The 21,851-nt window shown below is 42.5% G+C and overlaps 1 protein-coding gene across 2 annotated transcripts; it reads right to left on the minus strand.

The window, feature by feature from the left end:
• Positions 1-4,910: 4,910 nt before the first annotated feature.
• Positions 4,911-20,480, minus strand: heatr6 (HEAT repeat containing 6). 2 transcript variants are annotated; one of them, XR_013933575.1, is made up of 21 exons: positions 20,173-20,480; positions 19,384-19,491; positions 18,915-19,055; positions 17,742-17,857; positions 17,357-17,471; positions 17,141-17,242; positions 16,460-16,612; positions 15,950-16,242; positions 15,498-15,672; positions 14,762-14,968; positions 14,158-14,257; positions 12,450-12,856; positions 12,096-12,218; positions 11,436-11,522; positions 11,110-11,244; positions 10,858-10,980; positions 10,251-10,375; positions 8,554-8,650; positions 7,843-8,047; positions 5,146-7,456; positions 4,911-5,095 (listed from the first exon to the last, which is right to left on the minus strand). XR_013933575.1 is itself a non-coding variant. In XM_080434880.1 (20 exons), the coding sequence occupies exons 1-20, from the start codon at positions 20,455-20,457 to the stop codon at positions 6,864-6,866; spliced, it is 3,690 nt and encodes a 1,229-aa protein (XP_080291006.1). In that variant the 5' UTR covers positions 20,458-20,480; the 3' UTR covers positions 4,911-6,863. The 2 variants fall into 2 exon arrangements, 1 of the variants encoding a protein (XP_080291006.1); XM_080434880.1 differs by having other exon boundaries at positions 4,911-7,456.
• Between the last annotated feature and the right edge of the window lie 1,371 nt (positions 20,481-21,851).

Here is a 21,851-nt window from a genome sequence, read left to right on the forward strand (position 1 = left end):
TTTAGACCAGGGGGACTCGGCACCATGACTGTCATGGTATGACAGTCATGTTTCAGGGCTATTAAAAATGTAGCTAGCGAAGCTATTAGATACTCTAGCTAGCAGTATGGCGTTACCTCAAGCCCCCAGAGTTGCTGAGAAACATTGAAGCTGCCACCCCAGTGGCCAAAGCTGGAACTGCAGGCGGGGAGAAATACATGCACGCGCAAAACATACTGAGAGATATTTATATTTATACATATAAATATGTAAACATATTATACATACATACATATGCATTTACATATAAATATGCATCTCGAGTGTATTTAATAAATATCTCGCGTTCAATCCTTGACACACGGGCTGCCGTAGAACGCAAAAAGGACACTAGTGCGCATGCTCATAACTCTATGGGGATACAAAATCGAACCAATAATTCTACTTCCGGCAGGTTTCCGGGTGCTTCAAAACGCCACTGAGCACATTCATTGAAATGATAGCTGGGGGCGGGGCAATCCGCCCTCTAGTTATATTATACCTCTATGGGCGTTACAGACTAAAAACATACTGTATGCATGTCAAGGACCCCCTAGGGTTTCCGAGGCTAAAGGACCCCCAAATTGATACGTATTTGCCCATGGATCCCCATTTGAAATAGTTTGTGCCAAGGACCAACACCGTAAGAGAAGATTTGTCAACATTTGTCAACATGTTTCGAATATAACAGCTCAAGCTTGTAGATCAGCACCAGATGACACAACAAAGCCTAACCCCCCCCCCCCCTTTATTTTTTATTTGCAAAGGGTTTTTACATGCAAAAAAAAAAAAGGGTCGATATGTCTTTAATAACAACAGGAACATAAAACATGTGGAAATTATTTTTTGAAAAAATGAACTTAATGATTTATTGTCTAAACATGTTTTGACTCATTAAAGTATAAAACAAAACCCAGACCCCACCTTGAGAACCAGTGACTTATTGGACCTCTTCCATTATACACTGTTCATCTCTCCTCACCTACAATGCCCATTTTGACAGGGAACATTAGGGCCACTCCAATGGGGAAGCAGATGAAGTAGAAACTGATGAGGTTACACAGTGCACCGACAATCTGTTTCCCTGCTCCTCTAACAACCCCTCCAGCCACAGCCTGGGAAAATGTAATACACATGAATCCAAATGCAAATCTATATACATGTTATACATAAAAAAAATCATGTCATCGTCTAATCATGTGGATCTTGGGAAAGGAATATAATCTTTGACAACATCTATGTCCATATTTTGGAAATTTGCCCAAAATAAGGATGCCAGGGTCAATGTGGTTTACAACCATTTTAAATTAAAGTGTTAAATTGTAATATTGTCAAACATAAGTATATATCTCTGACAGTCTACATTTCCCAAAAGGAAATGCATGTATCTACTTTGTTCTGACCAGAAGCAGGGGTAAAACAAATTCCCACTGAATGTCCAGGGGGGGGGGGGTTATAAAAACAGAGACATGGATTCCCTCCAAACCCACCCAAAATTGGTATATCCCTCACCGAAATGGCATCAGACAGATGGATAAAATCATACATTATCAGGACATCAGCAACCCTCGTAACAACATCTCTGAAAGAAAAGAAAGACATTAACATTGTCCATCTTAAAATATATACACAATGGCCAAACATATGTTTTAGAAAATGTGAGAGAAAATACACTGAAAGGGAAAAATATAGCTAAAATATAGCTAAAATATCAAATATGTTTCCAGCAGAAACTAAAGGCCCAGTCAGTGATACAAACTGGGTAGCCCCCCCCAACTACAGTAACCTACTAAATGGAGCAGTGTTTTTGGGCGGTGTAGCCGCCCCTATAAGTGGGGTTGAGACACCTCATTAGTACACCCTTCGCTGTACTGTGATTGGCTCATAATTAGTACACCCCTAGCATTAGTACACCCCTAGCTGTACTGTGATTGGCTGTGTAACGAAGAGGTCCTCCGTTACTTATAATTGGCACTATTTTGCACTTATACTCTGTTGCACAGTATATTTGCACACAAGAATATTGGATTGTGATTTTAATACTGCTTATGTCTGTCTGTTCCAGGGTGTTCGGGCAAAAGAGTCCCCAGGGTGCCCGAGCACCATATATGGGTTTGGACTGGACCACAGTAGAAGAGAGAGGGGGGTTTTGTGTTGTACATTGGAAGCTGCTAATAATGTGATAAAGTTTGTGTTGCAATAGGGTGCTTAAGTTATATGTATTTACCAGGGGTATTGATGCAGATGTTTAATGGAATGTGTGGTGTAGATTTGTTGCATGTTTGAGGTAACCTGCAACATGGTTGAACCCACAATTGATTGACTGACACTTGATTGGCTCAGCTGAGTATAAAAGGCTGCCAGTAACAAACACACTCAGCTTTAGTTTTAGTAGTAGGAGATGGTGGAGCTGCCGACCACCATGTCACCTTTTGCTGCTGATGCTCTTGTATCCTGTATGTGCACTTGGGATGAATAAAAGCACCTTTGGTTGCAATCTACCTCCTGACTCTGTGCTGTTTCCAGCCGCTTATTGGGCCAGTCCTTTACAATTGGTGTCAGAAGTGGGATCTCACACCACAGCACAGAGGTCATGGCACCAAAGCCTGCAAAGAAGGATTCCGGTCAGGAGGCACCAGAGAATGCTGTGGTGGACTCATCAGCTGACCCGGGGGCCATGGCAGCAGCTAAGCCGGGGGGAGGGCTGGAGGAGCTCACGGAGATGGTGAAAACTCTTGTCCGGACACAGCAGACCAGAGACCAGCAGGTGGAGAAGGAGTGTTTGGCCATGAAGTGGGCCATTGACACCCTCAGATACTATCTATTGGGACGACACTTCTTCTTAGAGACTGACCATCGTGCGCTGCAGTGGCTGAATCGCATGAAGGTTGCAAACATACGCATCGCGGGTTGGTACCTCTCCCTACAGCCATATGACTTTACTGTCCGCTACCGGTCAGGGAAGTCCAATGTCGTGGCTGACTGGCTCTCCCGCATCCATGAAGATTGAGGAGCTTGGAGAGGCGGAGGGAAATGTAACGAAGAGGTCCTCCGTTACTTATAATTGGCACTATTTTGCACTTATACTCTGTTGCACAGTATATTTGCACACAAGAATATTGGATTGTGATTTTAATACTGCTTATGTCTGTCTGTTCCAGGGTGTTCGGGCAAAAGAGTCCCCAGGGTGCCCGAGCACCATATATGGGTTTGGACTGGACCACAGTAGAAGAGAGAGGGGGGTTTTGTGTTGTACATTGGAAGCTGCTAATAATGTGATAAAGTTTGTGTTGCAATAGGGTGCTTAAGTTATATGTATTTACCAGGGGTATTGATGCAGATGTTTAATGGAATGTGTGGTGTAGATTTGTTGCATGTTTGAGGTAACCTGCAACATGGTTGAACCCACAATTGATTGACTGACACTTGATTGGCTCAGCTGAGTATAAAAGGCTGCCAGTAACAAACACACTCAGCTTTAGTTTTAGTAGTAGGAGATGGTGGAGCTGCCGACCACCATGTCACCTTTTGCTGCTGATGCTCTTGTATCCTGTATGTGCACTTGGGATGAATAAAAGCACCTTTGGTTGCAATCTACCTCCTGACTCTGTGCTGTTTCCAGCCGCTTATTGGGCCAGTCCTTTACAGGCTGACTCTATTGGCTGACTCTATTCAGCACTGTGATTGGCTAGCGAGACACATGATAAAATTAATAACCTATAAATAGGACTATGCACTTTTTTTTAAAGTGAGCTTCCATCACTGTGATGACCACTGTGATGACCACACCGCCCACTTCACACTGGGTGTGATTTTTATTTTCTACGGGTGATTGACTAAGCTATTGATAGATGCACTAACACTATTAGACAACATATAAATTAGTTAAACTGTATTTGATGTACCATATTAGTTTTTTTGGCTGGTAATGTTTGTAAACTTTGCAGTGAAAATGCAAAAGTGAAAATATAACACTAATGTATATGTACAAAAGTGTCACACTTGGTCTGGCCTAGGATGAGTTTGTGAGAAGGAGTAAAACGTGACTGAAGCAAAATGACAGGCACACGTTTACTACCTTTTGAGGTTAAATATATTGCATAATGGAATTATGGAAGCATGACTACGTGCGGCTTGCACGGCCTGCATCTGCCTGTAAACTTCCACAGAACATTTCACGAGTACATTTAAAAAATATATTACATAATATATTGTTATATGGGATAATCTTGGAGAATTGGAGGCAACATAACAGTAGTAATGCCAGTGTATCAGTTTACAACTACAAGACTAATATAATTTCTGGCCAAGAAAATGTTTAGCAATTTATATTAGGGCAATGCCCGTTGGGAACACATTATGCAGTAACCGTTGTACCTGCTGTCAGAGTACTGCTGTAGTAGTAGTGCAGTACTGCCTTAAGTACTTGTACTCAAGTACTATAACTGTATTTAAGTACAATGTTGAGGTATTTTTTACTTTACTAGAATATTTCCAATTGCAAATATTGTACTTTTACTCCACTACAATTATTTGAAAACTTTAATTACTAGTTACTTTGCAGATACATTATTATATTATAAAACATACATTAACCACTTTAGCTCTATTTTATACCTAGGCTATTTGAAAATAGCAGATCTACAAGCTCACAACGCGTCGCATCTCGACACGTAAGCTTGTAGATCTGCTATTTTCAAACATTTTAGTACTTTTACATTTGATACTTTAAGTACTTTTTTTTTTTAAACAAAGACTCAAGTACATTTTGATACCAATACTTTTGTAATTTTACTAAAGTAAATGTTGAATTCCGGACTTTTACTTGTAACAGTACTTCTACATAGCAGTATTTATACTGCTATAGGCTGAAAAAGATTGAACTGAATTAGTTTTCAAGATTTTATTGAACCGAGTTGCATAGTGGATAACCTATACTACAGTACATATAAAACAAATAAACATGGTTGTGGCACAGCTGAAAGTGTAAATATCAATATAAAACACTATGTACACAGGGAAATACATGGGACTCTTCTCTACAAGGCTTGTAACCATTAGGTGCTGTATTAGCTTCCTACTGGTGTACAGGAGCTCAATAAACGTTTGGCAATGTCTTTGCACCACAAAGGACACATATTCCTCCATGGGACTTAAAAATAAAGAATAATCGATGCATGTGATCTGAACAGTATATCTATAAAATACTGAAGTTTAAACAGTACATTGATGACTATACCATTACTTCAGTAGATAATAAAATAAAGGATGTTCTCAATCATTTTAAAAGTCACAAAAATATGTTTCAAGACAGCCTTGAAGTTGCCTTAACTTATGTTTGAAGGCATATTTAACCACACGAACCCTAGCATATTGCAGTAAATAGGGTTTAAGTGGTTAAAAACAAGTGAAGAGGTGGTGATAGCCATGTATGGTATGAGCGGTGAAATGATTAATCAAATAATTGATTAATCAACAGACAGATTAATCAGATCACTTGATAAACAATTAAATGAATTCCATGATCTAAAATTAAAAGCTATGTTCTTGACTGCTGGAAACACATTAGATAACATAATTTGTACATACATGTGTTTATTATCTTACTTTCATCTTGTTATGTACATTCATTGCATTGCTTAATAAAAATAAAAATAAATCAGTTATGAAAATTATTGTTAGTTGCAGCACAAGTACGTTGCCTTCATCACTGTAGTGTGACGTCGTCTCTTCCAGGCCGTTCAGCTCCACTAGCGCAGTGGTTCTCAAAGTGGGAGTGAGGCAGAAACATTAGTTAAAATAGCATCACAATTGTTTTAAGTACCACTTTATTCAAGATATTTATATAAAAGTTATCTACGTAAGTAATAAAACAAATGCAAGTTTGAGAACCACTGGTCTAGCATCTGCTGTGTTCTGCTGTTTGGGCCTTCACAGTGAACAGGGTTTAGGGGATGTCAGCCTGTCACCATCATGAAATTCTATATGGCTCGTTGACACGTAATTGTCACAAGTAAGACGCGCGAACGCTGGAGGCGAACGCAGATTGACTGTGGCTGCCATATTTCAACCACACTGTAGTAGTGCACTCTGCCGCACTCTGCCGGCTGTATACAGGCAGTGCAGCTGCTGGCATTTCAGCACGGAGTTTCGAGTCACATGGGGGCACGAGCCAATGAGAGCGTGAACACACGCTGTATACAGGCAGTGCAGCTGCTGGCATTTCAGCACGGAGTTTCGAGTCACATGGGGGCGCGAGCCAATGAGAGCGTGAACACAGAGACACAGACGGAGACACACACAGACAGAGACACACACAACCCAAGCATGGTTACATAGTAAGCTCCACTTGGTCGGAGGCGCGGCGAAGCCCTTCGGCGAAGCCCTTCGGCGAAGACCTTCCGCGTTCGCAAAAACCAACAATTGTGATTAATGATTAAATTGTGTTTTTGGCACCACATATAACATAAAAACATTTATGTTTGGCTTTAAGGCTTTGTAAACAAAAAAATGCACAGGGCAGATACGACAAATAAGTTAAAGAAAGAAATGACGGACAATGACCCATACCAGTAATCAAATTAATAATGCAATAGGTCAGAATAGGCTATATTTAATAATTTTATACTTTCGAAATGTTATTTAAATAGGGGAAATAGCCGACCTAGAAGCTTGTGAGCTTATAAATCGTTTATTTCCACTATTTCTGAAAACGTTTGAAAAAGTATGTACATTTTTCAATATGGAAACAATTATGACGATTATGTAATAATTGTGACAGGCTCACAGGTCACAGGTTCAAGCGTAAACGTAAGAGGAAGGTCGGGTCCAAAGTGGGACGGTGGTCAGGTGGAGGGCTCTGCTTTCAGTTCCTCGCAGCTCTTGAGCAAATCCTCCAGGAAGTCCACGACCACCTCCTCTGCGCCTTTGTCCCCCTCTTCCTCCAACCTCAACTCCTTCAGTCTGTTCAGAGTCTCCTGCAGGCCGAGAACTCTCTGCCGGGGGCTGGAGCGGTCACCGTCACCGGCATCTTTCTCCCCCTCCGTGCCCTCCACCACTTCTCCTCCTACCTCTCCAAGGAGGTATTTCACCAGGTGCTCCCTCACGCCCATCCCCGCCTCCCCAGCCAGCGACGCCCCCAGGGTGGGCATGTCCTGCGATTGGCTGAGGCTGAGCAGGTGTAGCAGGGCCTCCGACAGCGTGTGGCGTAAGCTGGCGCAGTAGCGGTACTCCAGAAAGTCATGGGTGTCTTCGCTGTTCTCCAGGGCCTCGGCCAGGGAGCGCCACACGTGGCCAAACCGCTCCGCGTCTCCATAGCAAGCCCGGAGGGCGGGAATGGAGAGGGCGGCGGCGGACTTGATGCGCACTTTGAAGTTCTTGCAGGAAGTGACGACGCAGCAGAGGGCGGAGAGCGCGTCACTGGCCCATGGGGCAGAGTCTTAACGGAGATGAGCAGAGAGGGGGAAAAATATAACGTTTTGAGGACATATTATATTTAGCAAAACAGTAATACATATGTACAATCATACAATCTACACAAACATTACAACTATAGGGAACATTTATATTCAAGCTGTGTCCAAAACCGTACTTTTTCAGGAAATGGAAAAAAGAACCTCCATTCCAATGAATCCAATAAAGTTGGTGTTTAGCATATATGTTTAGCAAAACCAACAGACACACTTAAACACTTTCAAAAATATTTTTAAATTTTTCTTAGGACATGAATATATCAAAAAACATAAAAAGTTGAAATATGGAGATACAAGGTTTCTGCCGTACAGCAACGATATATTTCTACCTTTACAGTGAGTGTTTTATTACCTAGAGGCAAGGCAGGGTTTCTGAAGGCGTTTCCCAGCGCATAACAGGCATTCCAGCGCACTTTCATGGTGGCCTCTGATTGGACAGTGTGCACCAGGGCACGGACGGCGTCCTCAAGCGGCCGCTGGAATGCCGCGCGGGTCAGCTGACCACAGCGCAGGAAGTGCAGCAGGTTGCCCAGCGCTCGAACTGCGTTACACTTCACCTGGGGAGGAAGTGGAAACAGCCAATAGGGGAGTAGACTACTGATGTCATTACAGAACAGACAGTGATCAGAAGTATTTTTCAGGGCTGTGATGCACACAAATGTAGCTCTGTGCAAGTACTGTATATGTAGTACAGTGATTCTCAACTTCAAGGACCCCCACGTTGATATGCATTAGGCCATGGACCACCATCTTATATTAAAATGTAATATTTCAATTGCCTTGAGGGTGGACAGTAGGTGTCACAAACAAAAGGTGGATGTGGGTGTCACAAATGTAACATTCCCATATAATATATGGAGACCACTTTAAATTAGATTTGAAGGCCTGAAAATATCTAGTTTGGTACAATTGGCTATCTCTGGGACCCCAATTTACACTGTAAAATCCTCAGTGTTAATTTAACTGACCCATTACAGACCCATTAGGGTCCATTTGGACCCCTGGTGGTCCCCAGACCCGACGTTGAGAACCAGTGATGTAATACATGTTTGAGTGGTCTCACCTTGTCCTTATCTGCTGAGGCTTTAGTGGCCGACTGGAGCATCTTTAGCAGTAGCATCTCTGACAACTCTTCCTGGAACTCCACACCTACGCTCTCCCTGGTCAAGAGTTAGAGAAGTCATGCTAGCATGTGAAAATTAACTTAATACAATTAAGCATTTCCTCAGATTTTGTGACCTGGATTTTTTTCTCTCTATTATAATACTATTTATTTATTACTATTTATTACTTTATTACTATTTATATAGTTATTATTATCCTATCCTACTATCCTACTACTATAATTGAAATGACCTCCAAAAGTTCGACCGGGGTAAAAGTACGTACGATCGCTCCACTTGCCTCCAAACTTGCTGTTGATCAGTGCTCTGGCTAATATTTAGGCTTCTTTCCCCGCCTTCAATGTACTTACATATTGTACAATTAATACAAAACTACATTTTAACCACAGTAGCTTTCCTTCTCTTTGGCCGCAGCATCTGTTCTTTGGCCGCTAAGACCCCACCCTACTGCGCATCTCCATATATGGCCACATCAGTTGGATCACTGGTGCAACGTAGCTGTGATGTAGCCTGGTAAAGCCCCTCCCTCCGGAAAATCTCATTTCCATTTGATTTCAGGAAGGAGTCTGGCATGAGGGCTTGTTTGGCTTTTTGTCGTCATCCACCAAGTGGACGAGCCTATCAGCGTCCTTAGCCTGGTAAAGCCCCTCCTCGCTCATCGTTCTGTTATTGACAGCGATCAGGTGGCGAGTTCGAGTGAACCCGAATGGATCCGAGTGCAGCCGACCAAAATCGAACGGCAGCCATTGTTTTCTGTGCATTGTTTTTACTTTCGGTTTTAAAACGCTCTCAAACTTATTTTTTGAAGCACAGAATTTACTTTTAAGATATCGTTTGGATAGAATTTAGTTGTTTAACTTCATATATGTGGTCAATTAATCATGACAGAGCCTATTTAAAAATAAAAATTCAGAGAACCGGCAGGGGCGGGCAGTGACACGCATGTATCCGAATAAGGCAACCTATTTTGGGCATGGCCATCTCAAAAGTCCCGTTGTGTCACATTAGTCTGGAGGTGGTAAAAATGCACTGCTGATTGGCTGACAGGGAACAACAATCATTGGCTGAAGGGGTTGTCAGTCAACGGTACTAATCCAGCCCCTCATGCCAGACTACTTCCTGAAATCAAACGGAAATTAGATTTTCCGGAGGGAGGGGCTTTATCAGGCTAGCTGTGATGTAGCTGATCAGGCCTAGATGTGAGGGCCTTAGCGTTAGCATTTATATAACACGCACGCATTACATTCACCCATTCTACATACACATTCATACACCGATGGTGGAGGAAACGATGCAAGGCACCAACCGGCTCACCGGGAGCAATAAAGGTTCAGTGTCTTGCTCAAGGACACTTGGACACAAACTCTGGGGGAGCCCAGGATCGAACTGGGAACCTTCCGGTTTCCAAGCGGCCGCTCTACCTGCACCGCTACTGCCGCCCATATTGTGAATGGCGCTTAACAGTTTCAAAATAATAAATTAAGTCTGCATGTTTTGCACATGCTCCCAGTGGCGGTGACCCACCACACTGACACTCTCAGCCACACTGACAAGGAATTTTCTGGAAAAATACTCCCGAAGATGATTAGTTGATCTTTCAACAGCAAGTTTAACATCTGTGTGTATGCTTACTTACATATTGATGATGAGCGTATCGGTGAGGTTGCCTAGTGACCAGGCCGCCTTGACACGCACATTAGGAGAACGATCTTCCAGGGCAGTGAGGATGGTGTTGGCAGTATCAGCAACAAACATCACATCCTGCAATAACAGAATGGGGATAAGTCACCTCTTGGTACAATACGGAGGAGATAAGGTTAGGGTTGTAATGTACACAGTAAGTGTATGTAAGCATACACTGCTATTCTAATTTCCACAATTACAAATCATACCATATTGATATATTACCAATATAAAGCATTTTATAGTCTATTTAGGGAACCAAAGGTAGAGAGAGGACAGGAGACATGCGAGACGTGACGGGAGTCTGATTCAAACTCGAGAGCATGCGGCTCACAAGGAGCACATGGTCAGTGCACCAACTGGCTGAGCCACCAGGAAACCCCATACTAAAGATACCTTTTTAAAGAATACATTTATGTTTTTATGTTATGCTTTATTTGATAGTATTAAGGAGAGAAAATACAATAATTTGGTTCCCCTAATCTCCACAATAATCACATCACAAACATCTCATTATTCTGCAGCTCTAATAAAGGTTTATGGGTAAAGCAGTCGCCTACCTCTCTTAGACAGGGGAAGACGATGTAGACTCCCAGAGCTCTGACAGCTGCTGCCTTCACCAGAGAGTTGTCGCTGTAAGTCAGCCCCAGAAGAACTGTGATGCACATCATCTGCATCTTATCCTAACACAAGAATAGATCAAAACAATACTCAAATCTTGATGTATTTACTCAAAGCCTAATGCATGCATTTATGACACCTGGCAAATGCACTTGAAAAGTGTTTGTTATATTTGCTGTACAAGAACTCACAGGCAGCTGAGTGAAGGCCTGTGGCAGAATGGAGGACAGAGCATCACAGGCACTGGTCTGCAGGGTGGGGTGCTGCTCGCTCTGTAGGGCTCCGTTCAGAGGACCGCTCAACACGTCAGACCAAAACTGCACCACCTACATTCCAGACGTCAATATCAAGCACATTTTTTTAAGGACATTCAATGAGCGACGCCACATTTATACAGCTTCATCAGAGCAAAGCACAAATGAACTAACTAGACACCAGCATACATTATGTTCCGTTTCTGTTTGTTAATTGTTGAATTGAGCCGTATTCAAAAGCATAAAGACAGGTTTGTAATTACCCGAGTCATGGGAACCCTGGAACTCTCAGGCACAGTGCTCTCTGCTTTATACTGCTGGATTATACCCATCCCCAGCTCCTCCAGTAACTAAAAGAGCAGAAAGAAAAGATGCTGATGCTGCATATCTGCAGAGCTCATGCATGTTAACATATTGATTGCCTAGATCGAACTAACTTGTTTTTCAAATCCATCGCTTGATTGCCTAGATCGAATTAACTAGTTTTTACATTTTTGGGGGGAAATTCCACAAGGGGCGACCTAACAGCTTTGGAATGATCGATCGTCTCTCAGAGAAGAAAAATGTGGATGTGACGTCATTCAAAAAAATGTCACTTCCACCCACCCCAATGATGGGATTTTCAGAAAAACGGCTAACTCAGTTTCTTTTTTTTCCATTGAAAACCACCCGTTTTCAGCGGACCAAAGCTCCAAAATGGCGGATCGCGGTTGGAAACTTGTCGTTCCCATGGATACACAGATCCTTCTGCCTAGCCACAGGAACGTTTTCCGTGTATTTTTTTTTACACAATGTCGGTTCCACAGCGTTTCAAATATAATCGAAATGAGGTAATTATACGTTGGCACGGGGATAGAAAACTATGTTTAAAACCTTGGCAATCAATGTGTTAATGACCACAGCCTAAAAGGTGTTCCTGGTACCTTGGCTCCATGGAGCTGTATGGCAGGTTCTGGCTCACGCAGGCAGCGAGCGCTCACCTGGCCCATCTCACACAGACACACCTGGGCTAGAGAGAAGTAACCACGCACCAGGTGAGCTAGCACCTGAAACACACACACACACACACACACATATGCAAGTGGACAAACAGGGACAAGATAGGGGGAATTAATAGGATTCAGAGAGAAATAGGCTAACAGAACAGAGAAGAGCAAAATACATTGACAAGAAATGTGATAATATTTGATACTTGTAAGCATGCAGAATGTAGACCAGGTTAGAAAGCTTCTCAAATGATCATTGTCATTGGAGGTCTACCAAAGACTGTCTCTCACCTGCAGGGCCTCCAGGCGGACAGGGGCGGGCTCCAGAGAAACAGCTCCACCCATTCCCACTCCCTCACTGTCTGATTGGTCCTCCCTGGGCTGAATCACCAGGGAAATGCACAACTGCAGCAGCCACGGTGGGCCGGCCTCCGCCTCGCTCGGGGTGTGAGGAGCGTGAGGTGAAGGGGTGTCCGGTGGGCACTGCGGGTTGTGCTGGGTGTGTGCTTTTGGCGTGCGTGAGGGCGAAGGGACTCCATCTCTTTGTCTCCAGCTGAGGGCGGCTTCCTGCGGCGTAAAGGAGCCTGCACTGCTGCTGCCCTCTGGCTGTCTGAGGAGGAGCTGCACCTCTGGGAGAGGGGCCTGGGTCATTACCAGTGCCCCGTAGAGCGTCAGGACTGACACACGCACGTTCACGTCTGAAAAGGGAGAAGAGGCAGGTGAGGGGGTGTTTCTTTATTTTAGGATCATGGGCTGGAAAAAGGACACAGGAATTTTTAGAAGTGATGAAACTGCCACATGGGATCTGAGCTGGATTCAAACCTGTGACACTGTAAGTGGATATTTAGGGTATTGTCATAAATGGCAAATTGGGTTTATAGCCAGGCCTACCACTCAGTCATGTTCACAATAGGGAAAACTACACAGAGAACATATGGGACACATAACATGTATGCATTAAGACACGATTAATGAAATAATTACCAATTAAATGAAGCAGAGTGATGAGCTACAGTATCCGTTACAGTTGATTGACATGATGAGTTTATGACATGGTGTGTTTTACACAGAAGTGGGACTGCAGAGCAGTTCTACTGGCAGACAACTGACTGCGTTGGGAGTTTGTAAATCGACTATTTTTGGTGAATATTTTCAAATATTACATTTTCAAATATGAAAAATAGCAGAAATAGCAGATCTACAAATTAAAACGCGTCGCAAGCTTGTAGATCAGCTATTTTTACATGAATACAAATGATCAAATATGTCAATAACGTATTTCAGTTATTTGTCATATCTGCCCTGAGCAATATTTTATCACAAAGCCTAAAAGGCTTCATATGTTCCAATGTTCAATGCCACACAACAATTATTTGAGTGACAATTAATCATCAACTTAACTCTTTCACTTTCAGAGTATATACAACTAAGTAAGGCCCAGACTGCCAGCGATTTTTCGATTTTCTTACCTTTTCAAGCAGTCACAGAATATTTATCTCCAGTATGATTGATCCCCTGATGGTTGCTAATCACGGAGGGTTTCACTGTGCTTCCACAAAAAAAAGATGACATCGCGACCTCCCGTTCACTTGTTATACGCCGTTAAAAATAGCATGTTTCGGCAAAAAAACATTAAAAGAACTAAAAAAAGGAGCCGAGATACAGGATTTTAAAGTAATAAGTTAACCAGGAAGTGAATGGAGCAGTAAATCTTTGGATCACGTTATCTCCTGTTTCTGTGTGAAAAAACGAGGAGAAAAAAAAAGTAGATTCTGCCGTTTCTCCTTGGGGAGATTATTCTTGCTCACTCCCTGTTATTTACGATACGCTCAGAGGGAATGATGAGATAGGAACATGACGCCAAAAGTAATGCTATACTGAAATTACAATTTTATTATTAATAAAGCATTTTCATTCACACAAGATGTCAGACTGAACTGAGACGTTAAACCATCAGTGTACAATACACAGCAGACTAGCATCATTAAAGCTCTCTTACCTCTGTCACGTATATATGGTCGGATGTGTTTCCATAACGGTGTGAGCAGACCAGGTCTCAGCCGCTGGTACGGAGCATTGGTCACCAGGTAGGCCAAACACTGGAACAAAGAAAAAAGGTATTTGTACTGATCCCCGGAGATAATTACTTCTCCGCATTTGACCCATCTTGGGGTGCAACTGTTAATCTAACTAATTGATTTAATTAAACGACATTCAATGACAAAATAAAAAAGATATATATAAAAAACACACTTCTCTATTATTCAATTAATCAAAAAAGTTATCAATAGAATAATAGGTAAGAAAATAATCGATAGTTGCAGCCCTAGACCCATCCTATTAGGAGAAGTGTGCTTCTCCAAGTGAGCACACAGGGAGCAATTAGGGGTGCTGTGTCTTGCTCACGGACAACGTACTCAACACCAAGTCTGGAGAAGTGAACCAGGGATCTTCAGATCCCCAGACATAGAGGGCTGCTGCACCTCCTGAGCCACTGGCGCAGTAAAAGTCACAAGAATCACAACGATATCTTACACAGTAAAATATGGTGTGTAAAATAAAACAAATTGTGTGCGTGCGTTTGTGCGTGTGTGCGTTAATACCTTTATGACCTGTGTGAGTGTGTGAGAGGAGGTCTCGGCCAGCAGAGCCAGGCTCAGTGCGCGGTGCAGCTCTCTGATGGTGGTAGCCACGGTGAAGGAGAAAGGCGTGAAAGACGTGCGGGGAGACGACGTGTCTTCGGCCACGCCCAGGAACTGGCGAGAGCCGTCCAGGAGGGCGGATAGCACCTGGAGAGCACACGCACGCACCTGGAGGACGATGACAGAGATGATGAGGTAAATAATACACAGACACTCACAAGTTCAACTAGAGCCTGACAGATGCCAGATTTGGGGGTTTGATGCCGATCCCGATGTTGGAGAGTCCTAGACCACAGATTACTGATGCTTTGACCGTATTATAAAATTAAAAATAGGGGCACCAATGGCCTGGTGGTTAAGGCGCATACCACATATAGGCTCTAATGTGAGTCGCGAGTTCAATTCCCGAGCCGATTACCTCCCTGTTTCCTGTAATTCTCAACAGAAAAGCCCAAAACAAATTTAAATAAACATTTTGAAAAACTTCATTACAGTTTCTATGTCACAAAAACAATCATATAAGCATATCAATTAATAAAAAACTTTTTGATAGACACGTCGGCTGAATAATTGCTGATACCAGTGTCGTCATAAAAGTCAAATAATGGTCTATATACTGTATTGGCCAAACCGACATATCGGTCTAGCTCTACTCACAACACACAAAACCCCACACTCACACAAGTGCGTGCTTTACCTTGGGCGAGGGGTCCTTCAGCATAATGGTGTGGAGGGTGAGGGCCGGTGCTCCTCCTATAGGAGCGTCAGGGATGAAGGAGGACCAGTATCCATACAGAGCCTTCTTCTCTACTGCCTTCACCGCCGCCAGCAGGCAGTGCAGCGCGCCCTGACGCACACGAGCATGGTAAAGTCTGAAAGATTCAAATGCTGAAGTGACCGCTCACCCAGCGTAAAAAACATGCTCTTGTTGTTCTACCCGTGTGCCTGCCTGGGCAATTAGCTAACCTAAAATGTGAATTACTACTTGTCTAAAATATGAAGAAACAATGAACAATCGTTTGACGTATTGTTTTCTAAAAACAGTAAGGTGCTCCTTTAAGTATCCTCATTCCAATCTTTTTCTACTACACCTTTTTCTCAAAAAAAAACAAAAAAATATATAAACTAATGCTTTTTTTTTTTTTTTACCTCAGTTTGCTTTGCATTCCACCTTCTGGGTCTGAAAACTCTGAGTCAGAACTGCTCCTCTTCCAGGAGGGGTAAAGAGAAGGAGCAGGGGCTTTAGACCAGGACTCTCCTTCAATGTGAACTTCTCTTCTTCCTCCTCCTTCGCCACCTCTGCCTCCTCCTCCAACACCTCCTCTACCTCCTCTGACTCCTTTCTGAACAACAGGCCGTGCCTCATCTTCATCTTCGTTCTCCCCTCCTTTCTCTTCCACGGCGGTCTTCTTCCCTTTCCCTCTGGACTTCCTCTTCTTGTTCTGCCACAGAGACATTTAGCAAAGGCTATTTAAAACGCTCTTATTTAGGTGGTGCTAAGTTCTAGGTCTAAAATCCTTACTTTCTCAATTTTTTTCATCAAATCATCAAATCAAACACCGACAGTGTGTTTGATTACTGAGGTAGATGAACTAATACAGTACAGGGGCCTATTATAGAAGGGAAGCAAAAGGGATTAAAGCATCTTTAAGGTCTCACCACTGAAGCTTTTCCTGGTGCGGCAGCTTCCTTCTGAGGTTCAGCGGGTTTGGGTGGGGAGTGGGACAGACCCTCATACTGAGGAAGAGGAGCTGGATAAAGAACAGCCGGCCACTCCACACTCACACCTGGAGCTCCCTGAAACATAAGCCTCTGCAGAACATACATCAAAATGTTACCCAATAAATCTTGCATTGATATCCACAGGGATATGAATACAATGTCCATTGTCCATGTTGCAATGTCCACTAGCAGAATAACATACAGAATAGGATCAAATATAATGGGGTGAGTAGGAGTGAGTAGCATCACTGTATAGCTAAACTTAACTACATCAAATATCAATTAAAGAAAATAACTATATTTCAGCACTATGCAGTAATTAATGCATGCAAAAAGGTTAATGACCCCAAATTATGAAAATAAACGTTAAAGAAATACTAAAAAAGGTGCATAATATTCTATGTATTAGGTTTTTCCCTCTCAGTGATGTAACATCCAATTTTTTTAAATCCTCTCTTTTCAGACATTGCTACATTACACATTTTATTATTATGTAATATTGTATTTTGCGAGAGCATGAGTTACCAAGTCAATAACGTTTAGGTATATTCCAGTTCTTCCAGCATCTGTGCGAACCTTCAATATATTGATATATATAAAAGTGTAATAGAGTCGCACCTTTAGTGTGGCAAGCAGAGACCCAAGCTCTTCCCCTCCACCAAATCTCCACTTCCCACCTGATAGATAGCACTGAAGACCCTTCAATGCTCCTTGGATCACCTGCACACAAAGCACAAGGTGAGATACAGTCATCTAAACTATATTATAATAGTTACTACAAGCAAAACAAATACAACTAAAATAATCAAATCAAATCTAAACTATAATCTGTACCGTGCAGTAGAAAAGTTCGTCAGTTTGGGGGGGTTTGGTTGACTGCAGTGTTTGCAGGAACGCCTGAAAACATGCATTCCTGTATTGGTCCTCCACAGGGGGATGACCAGGAATCCTACATAAGCACAGGCCATAGATGCATGCACACACACACACACGCACGCACACACACACACACACCATCAATAACAGGTTAGACATTTCTCTTAAAAGGGGACAATAGTGACTTAAATACTCTCAAACAGCAACATTAACATTTCATCTCAACACTTTTTGTTTTACATTGATCACAATCACTATGGGCTAAAAGGTCAACCATCAGCCACACAATGTAATAATAGTTCAAATAGTCAGTTTAAGTGGTATAGGACTGGGAGAGACCTACCCGAGACAGACACTGGCCATGCAGGTAAGTGCTGCACGCCGTAACTCCACATTGGGTTGAGACGGGGAGCTGTAGCGTACCAGGACTCCATCCTCACCCAGTAACTCGCCAAGGGGCTACAAAAAAGAAAATCACTCAGACTCAGTAACTCAAATCATGGACCTGTCTATCATGACCCACTATACTTCCTAGAACTACAGGTGAACCATCCCAGAACTTTATCTCGAGTGCTTCTGCTATCTGACTCAATAAAGAAAAGAATATACAAAGTCAAACTTGTGGACGACCCACTTTCTATACAAAAAAAAAAGACCAACGGCTAAATAAAAAGCCTCCCTATTAGACCCTGGAAGCCATGCTGCTCCCAACACCCCAGGTAGTAGTGTTCAAGATATACTGTTTGGAACCAAAGTGTTGCAAGGACACGGTTCATGACAATCCACTCATTAGTGGAATGTTTGGCCTAAGGGTGGCACAAGAAGACGGGCCAAGGCGTCTCCAAAACCACTAGGGTTCATAATGTGGGGAGCATGGACATGAACAGCAAATTCCACGGCAAGTTCAGCCAGTAGTTTACCAACATCACCCTCCTTGGGGCCCCACCGCTAGTGTGGATACAAATCATGCACGTACTCAGAACATAAAATCAAGAACCTACAGTAGTTGCATGGATTAAAGCAAAATAAGAATCTCACGAATGAACCACTTTGTTAGGCCAAGTCCTAATCTGCGATTTGTGAAACAACGTGATCGGAGCCCCCCAGAGCCCCCACACACTAGCGCTGTGTTTCATAAAAAGCTAAACATGTAAAATAATTCTGTTTTGGTAGAAACAGCCAGAAATTGTAGATTGATTCTTTAACATAAAATATCCGAGATCATTGGGGTTTTCTGGAAGATTAAATTATCATCTCTAGTTTGACCACTTCAAATATTCTTTCCTCCCTAAAATAACGAATAACCGAAAATAGGCTATCTACGAGCTTACAACACGTCAGACGTGTTTAAGCTTGTAGATAGACAATTTTCCGTGAGTGACACATAGAAGTCATGCTGTCTTCTATGGAATCCAAACGACTGAAATCAGTCGTGGTGACTCAGAACTTTAATCCATGTAGTTATCAACCAACGTGTATGGTGTGTGACACACAGAACACCCAAACGAACACCTACCTTCTGGCATTGAGGTCCATTCCCATACACTACTGTGGAGAGGGCCAGCAGCACTTCCAGGTGTGTCCACGTACTGCACACACTCAATGCACGGACAGTGTAACTAATCAACACGTTCAATGTCTGCTCATCTACAATTACCTAAAAGAGATCAAATAAAAAACATTAAAAAGACAAAGTATTCTTATTTTTGTATTTATTATTACATTTTTGTGTCTTCTTTGATGATCATGAGAGGGACGTTAACACGCCATTGAATTTTTTTCTCTCCCCAATCATCTAAACTCGGCTTAATGCCTCATAGTATGTGAAAGTGGCTATTAAATCATACATAGATGTGTAGTTGTGCAATGTTGTTTTAATCACCTAAAAATATAAAACATCATTGATAGGAGGTCTTGAAAATCCATCTCAATGATCACCACCCACTACGTAATCCAACACATTTACAGAGGTGCCTTTGCCTTACCTTCAGTTGATTGAGCAGATGGTGTATTAATTGGCATAATTTGACCACTAGATGTTCTTGACTTAGTGGCACCAGACTGCTTGCGTGTCTCAGCAAAGCACACACATCCTGAAAGGCAACATTACATCTTACAGAAGTGCAAAACTCTAGATGGTTTCACACTTAAACTTGCATAGTAATGTTACGTCATAACACACATCAGGGACAACAGCAACTTGCAGTGTGCAATACAACACAGCATTTTGATTATGTATGTAAATAATGTGTATATTAATTGTTTATACAATTATACAAATACCATCGAGTCACTGTGTACATTCAGGCAGAGAGGCATATGGCCCCTGTTGTATGTTGTATACAGTATACAGCATTGGACTGGACCAGTGGGCCATTATATACTTTAAGTGAGGTGAAAAGCATTGCTTTGAATGCATTAATAATGCATATGATGCGGACATAGCTATGCTGAGACTTGCTGTAAAATGTGTAAATCTATCAATGTATAACTCTGTGGAAGTACAAATGGAACCAAATGGACCCTTTGCCCAGTTTTCCCGGTGCCCAGTCTTCCTGGTGCCCAGATTTCCCTGGTGCCCACTGCCCACTCTTCTCCAGTCTTAGGTGCCCACACTTCCAGGTGCCCAAATTTCCCTAGTCCCCAGTTATCCTGGTGCCCACTCTTCCTAGTGCCCAGTCTCCCCAAAAATATGGTGCCCAGATGTCCCTAGTGCCCACCTATACATGAAAACAGCCCAAGCTGAACTGATGCAGAAGTGTAATAACGGTTACCTCTGGTCGTATACTGATGGTGGGATGTAGAGTCTTGTTGTAGTTCTCAGAGATGAGCTGGTCAAACAGCAGGTTGAGCTCTTCTCTCAGACTCACTGAGTCGCTCCGCAGACACCGCAGCCTGGAGGAGCAGCGAGAGAACTGAGCCCCGGCGTCCGACACGAAGCCTTCTGGAGCCGGGGAGGAGGGTGTGAAGGGCACGGCGTCTACAGACAGAGTCACCGGAGGACACACGGTAGCATCACAGTTGTTGGAAGCCGGCAGAAAGTTAACCCTAGTCGCCATACTTCCAGTAAAGGTGTGTTTGGTGCTGCTTCCGTGTGTGTCTTCGTCGTCTGTTGCATTTTCGGCAGAGTCGTTGCGTCCAAAAACTGTCGATGCCATCTACCGGTCAATATAAAGATGGCATCTTAAAGGGAGTGTGAGTGATTTTCTTAAATAGCTTAAAAGCTGGTTAAATAGGCTAGCTCTATATTCCCTTATTAACCTGGTATAGAGTGTTTAGTTTCGTTTTCAGGGGGCTCCCTGTCGCAGAAAATGCATTTTCAGGTCAGGATACCAATTTCATCAAATCAGGAGAAAGAACTCATACTACAGGTCAGGATACCAATTTCACCCAATCAGGAGAAAGAACTCATACTACAGGTCAGTATACAGGGTAAACAAGTGAAATTGGAAGTGATGAAACAAAACAATGAGCCGACAAAATTGGATTTGTAACAATACACAATTGTATGGATTATGGATTAGATTTTTTTTAAATCCGTTAATCATTAATCTCCTTGTTGTTTAGGTTTATTTTTTTATTTGCCAAGTACATTTAGCATATACATGGAATTTACCTACGCTAAGTGACCATTCAGCAGCTGAGCCAGTCTTCTCCTAGTCTTTGGTTACCAACCAATAGCTAAAATACAGTAGGCCTAATACACAATACTAAGCATATGATTATCTCATGTCTAAATTTACACTATAATTATGGGAACACACTTTCTAATACGTGTTTCTAATTAGGGCCATTTGTTCCAGTGAATGGAAGTCTTGATGTTACAGCTACTATGACAAATCACAGGCATTGACATGGAGTTGATTCCCCATTCTCCACTATTCTTTCATTAGTTGAAACATTGCTGTTAAATTTTCTTCCATTCAGCCACAAGAGCATTAGTGAGGTCAGAGTCACACACTACATGTTGGGCTTTTAGGCCTTGCTAGCATTTGCGTTCTAATTCATTCCAGATGTGTTTGATAGGGTTAAAATCAGGGCTCTGTGCAGGCCAATCAAGTTGTTCCTCACTCACCTTTTTTGATTGATTGGATACTTTAACAGTTTGCAAATAGTACAGTGGTACGATTATACAATGGTGCAAAAAGGATAACAAACCTTTCTGTATGGGAGAGCATGGGGGCATGTGGGGATTGTCATTCTGAAACGGCCTTCTACAAACGGTTTCCACAAAACTGGAAGCACACAGTTATCTAGATTTAGAATGTTATTGTAGCATTAAGGTTTCCATTCACTGGAACAACTGACTTTGTCATATACTGTAGTGTAGAGCTAGACATGACATATACAGTATGCTGATCTCATGGAAATTAATCTCAACTCAGAACTCGATCTGAAATGGTAGAAGTAGTAAGAGATGGGCTATTTCTGTATCTAGCCTGCTATGCCTATG

This window comes from Gymnoscopelus braueri (assembly GCF_963280865.1).
Source record: "Gymnoscopelus braueri genome assembly, chromosome: 8".
NCBI classification, from domain to species: Eukaryota; Metazoa; Chordata; class Actinopteri; order Myctophiformes; family Myctophidae; genus Gymnoscopelus; species Gymnoscopelus braueri.

Bases quoted from the DNA above. Each gene is read 5' to 3' on its own strand.
- heatr6 (XM_080434880.1), bottom strand. From the start codon at position 20,457: ATGGCGACTAGGGTTAACTTTCTGCCGGCTTCCAACAACTGTGATGCT. The intron at 12,219-12,449 runs GTGAGAGACAGT...TGTGTGTTTCAG, and splicing joins TCCGCCTGGAGGCCCTGCAG to GTGCTAGCTCACCTGGTGCG. The intron at 11,523-12,095 runs GTACCAGGAACA...CTGCTCTTTTAG, and splicing joins TACAGCTCCATGGAGCCAAG to TTACTGGAGGAGCTGGGGAT.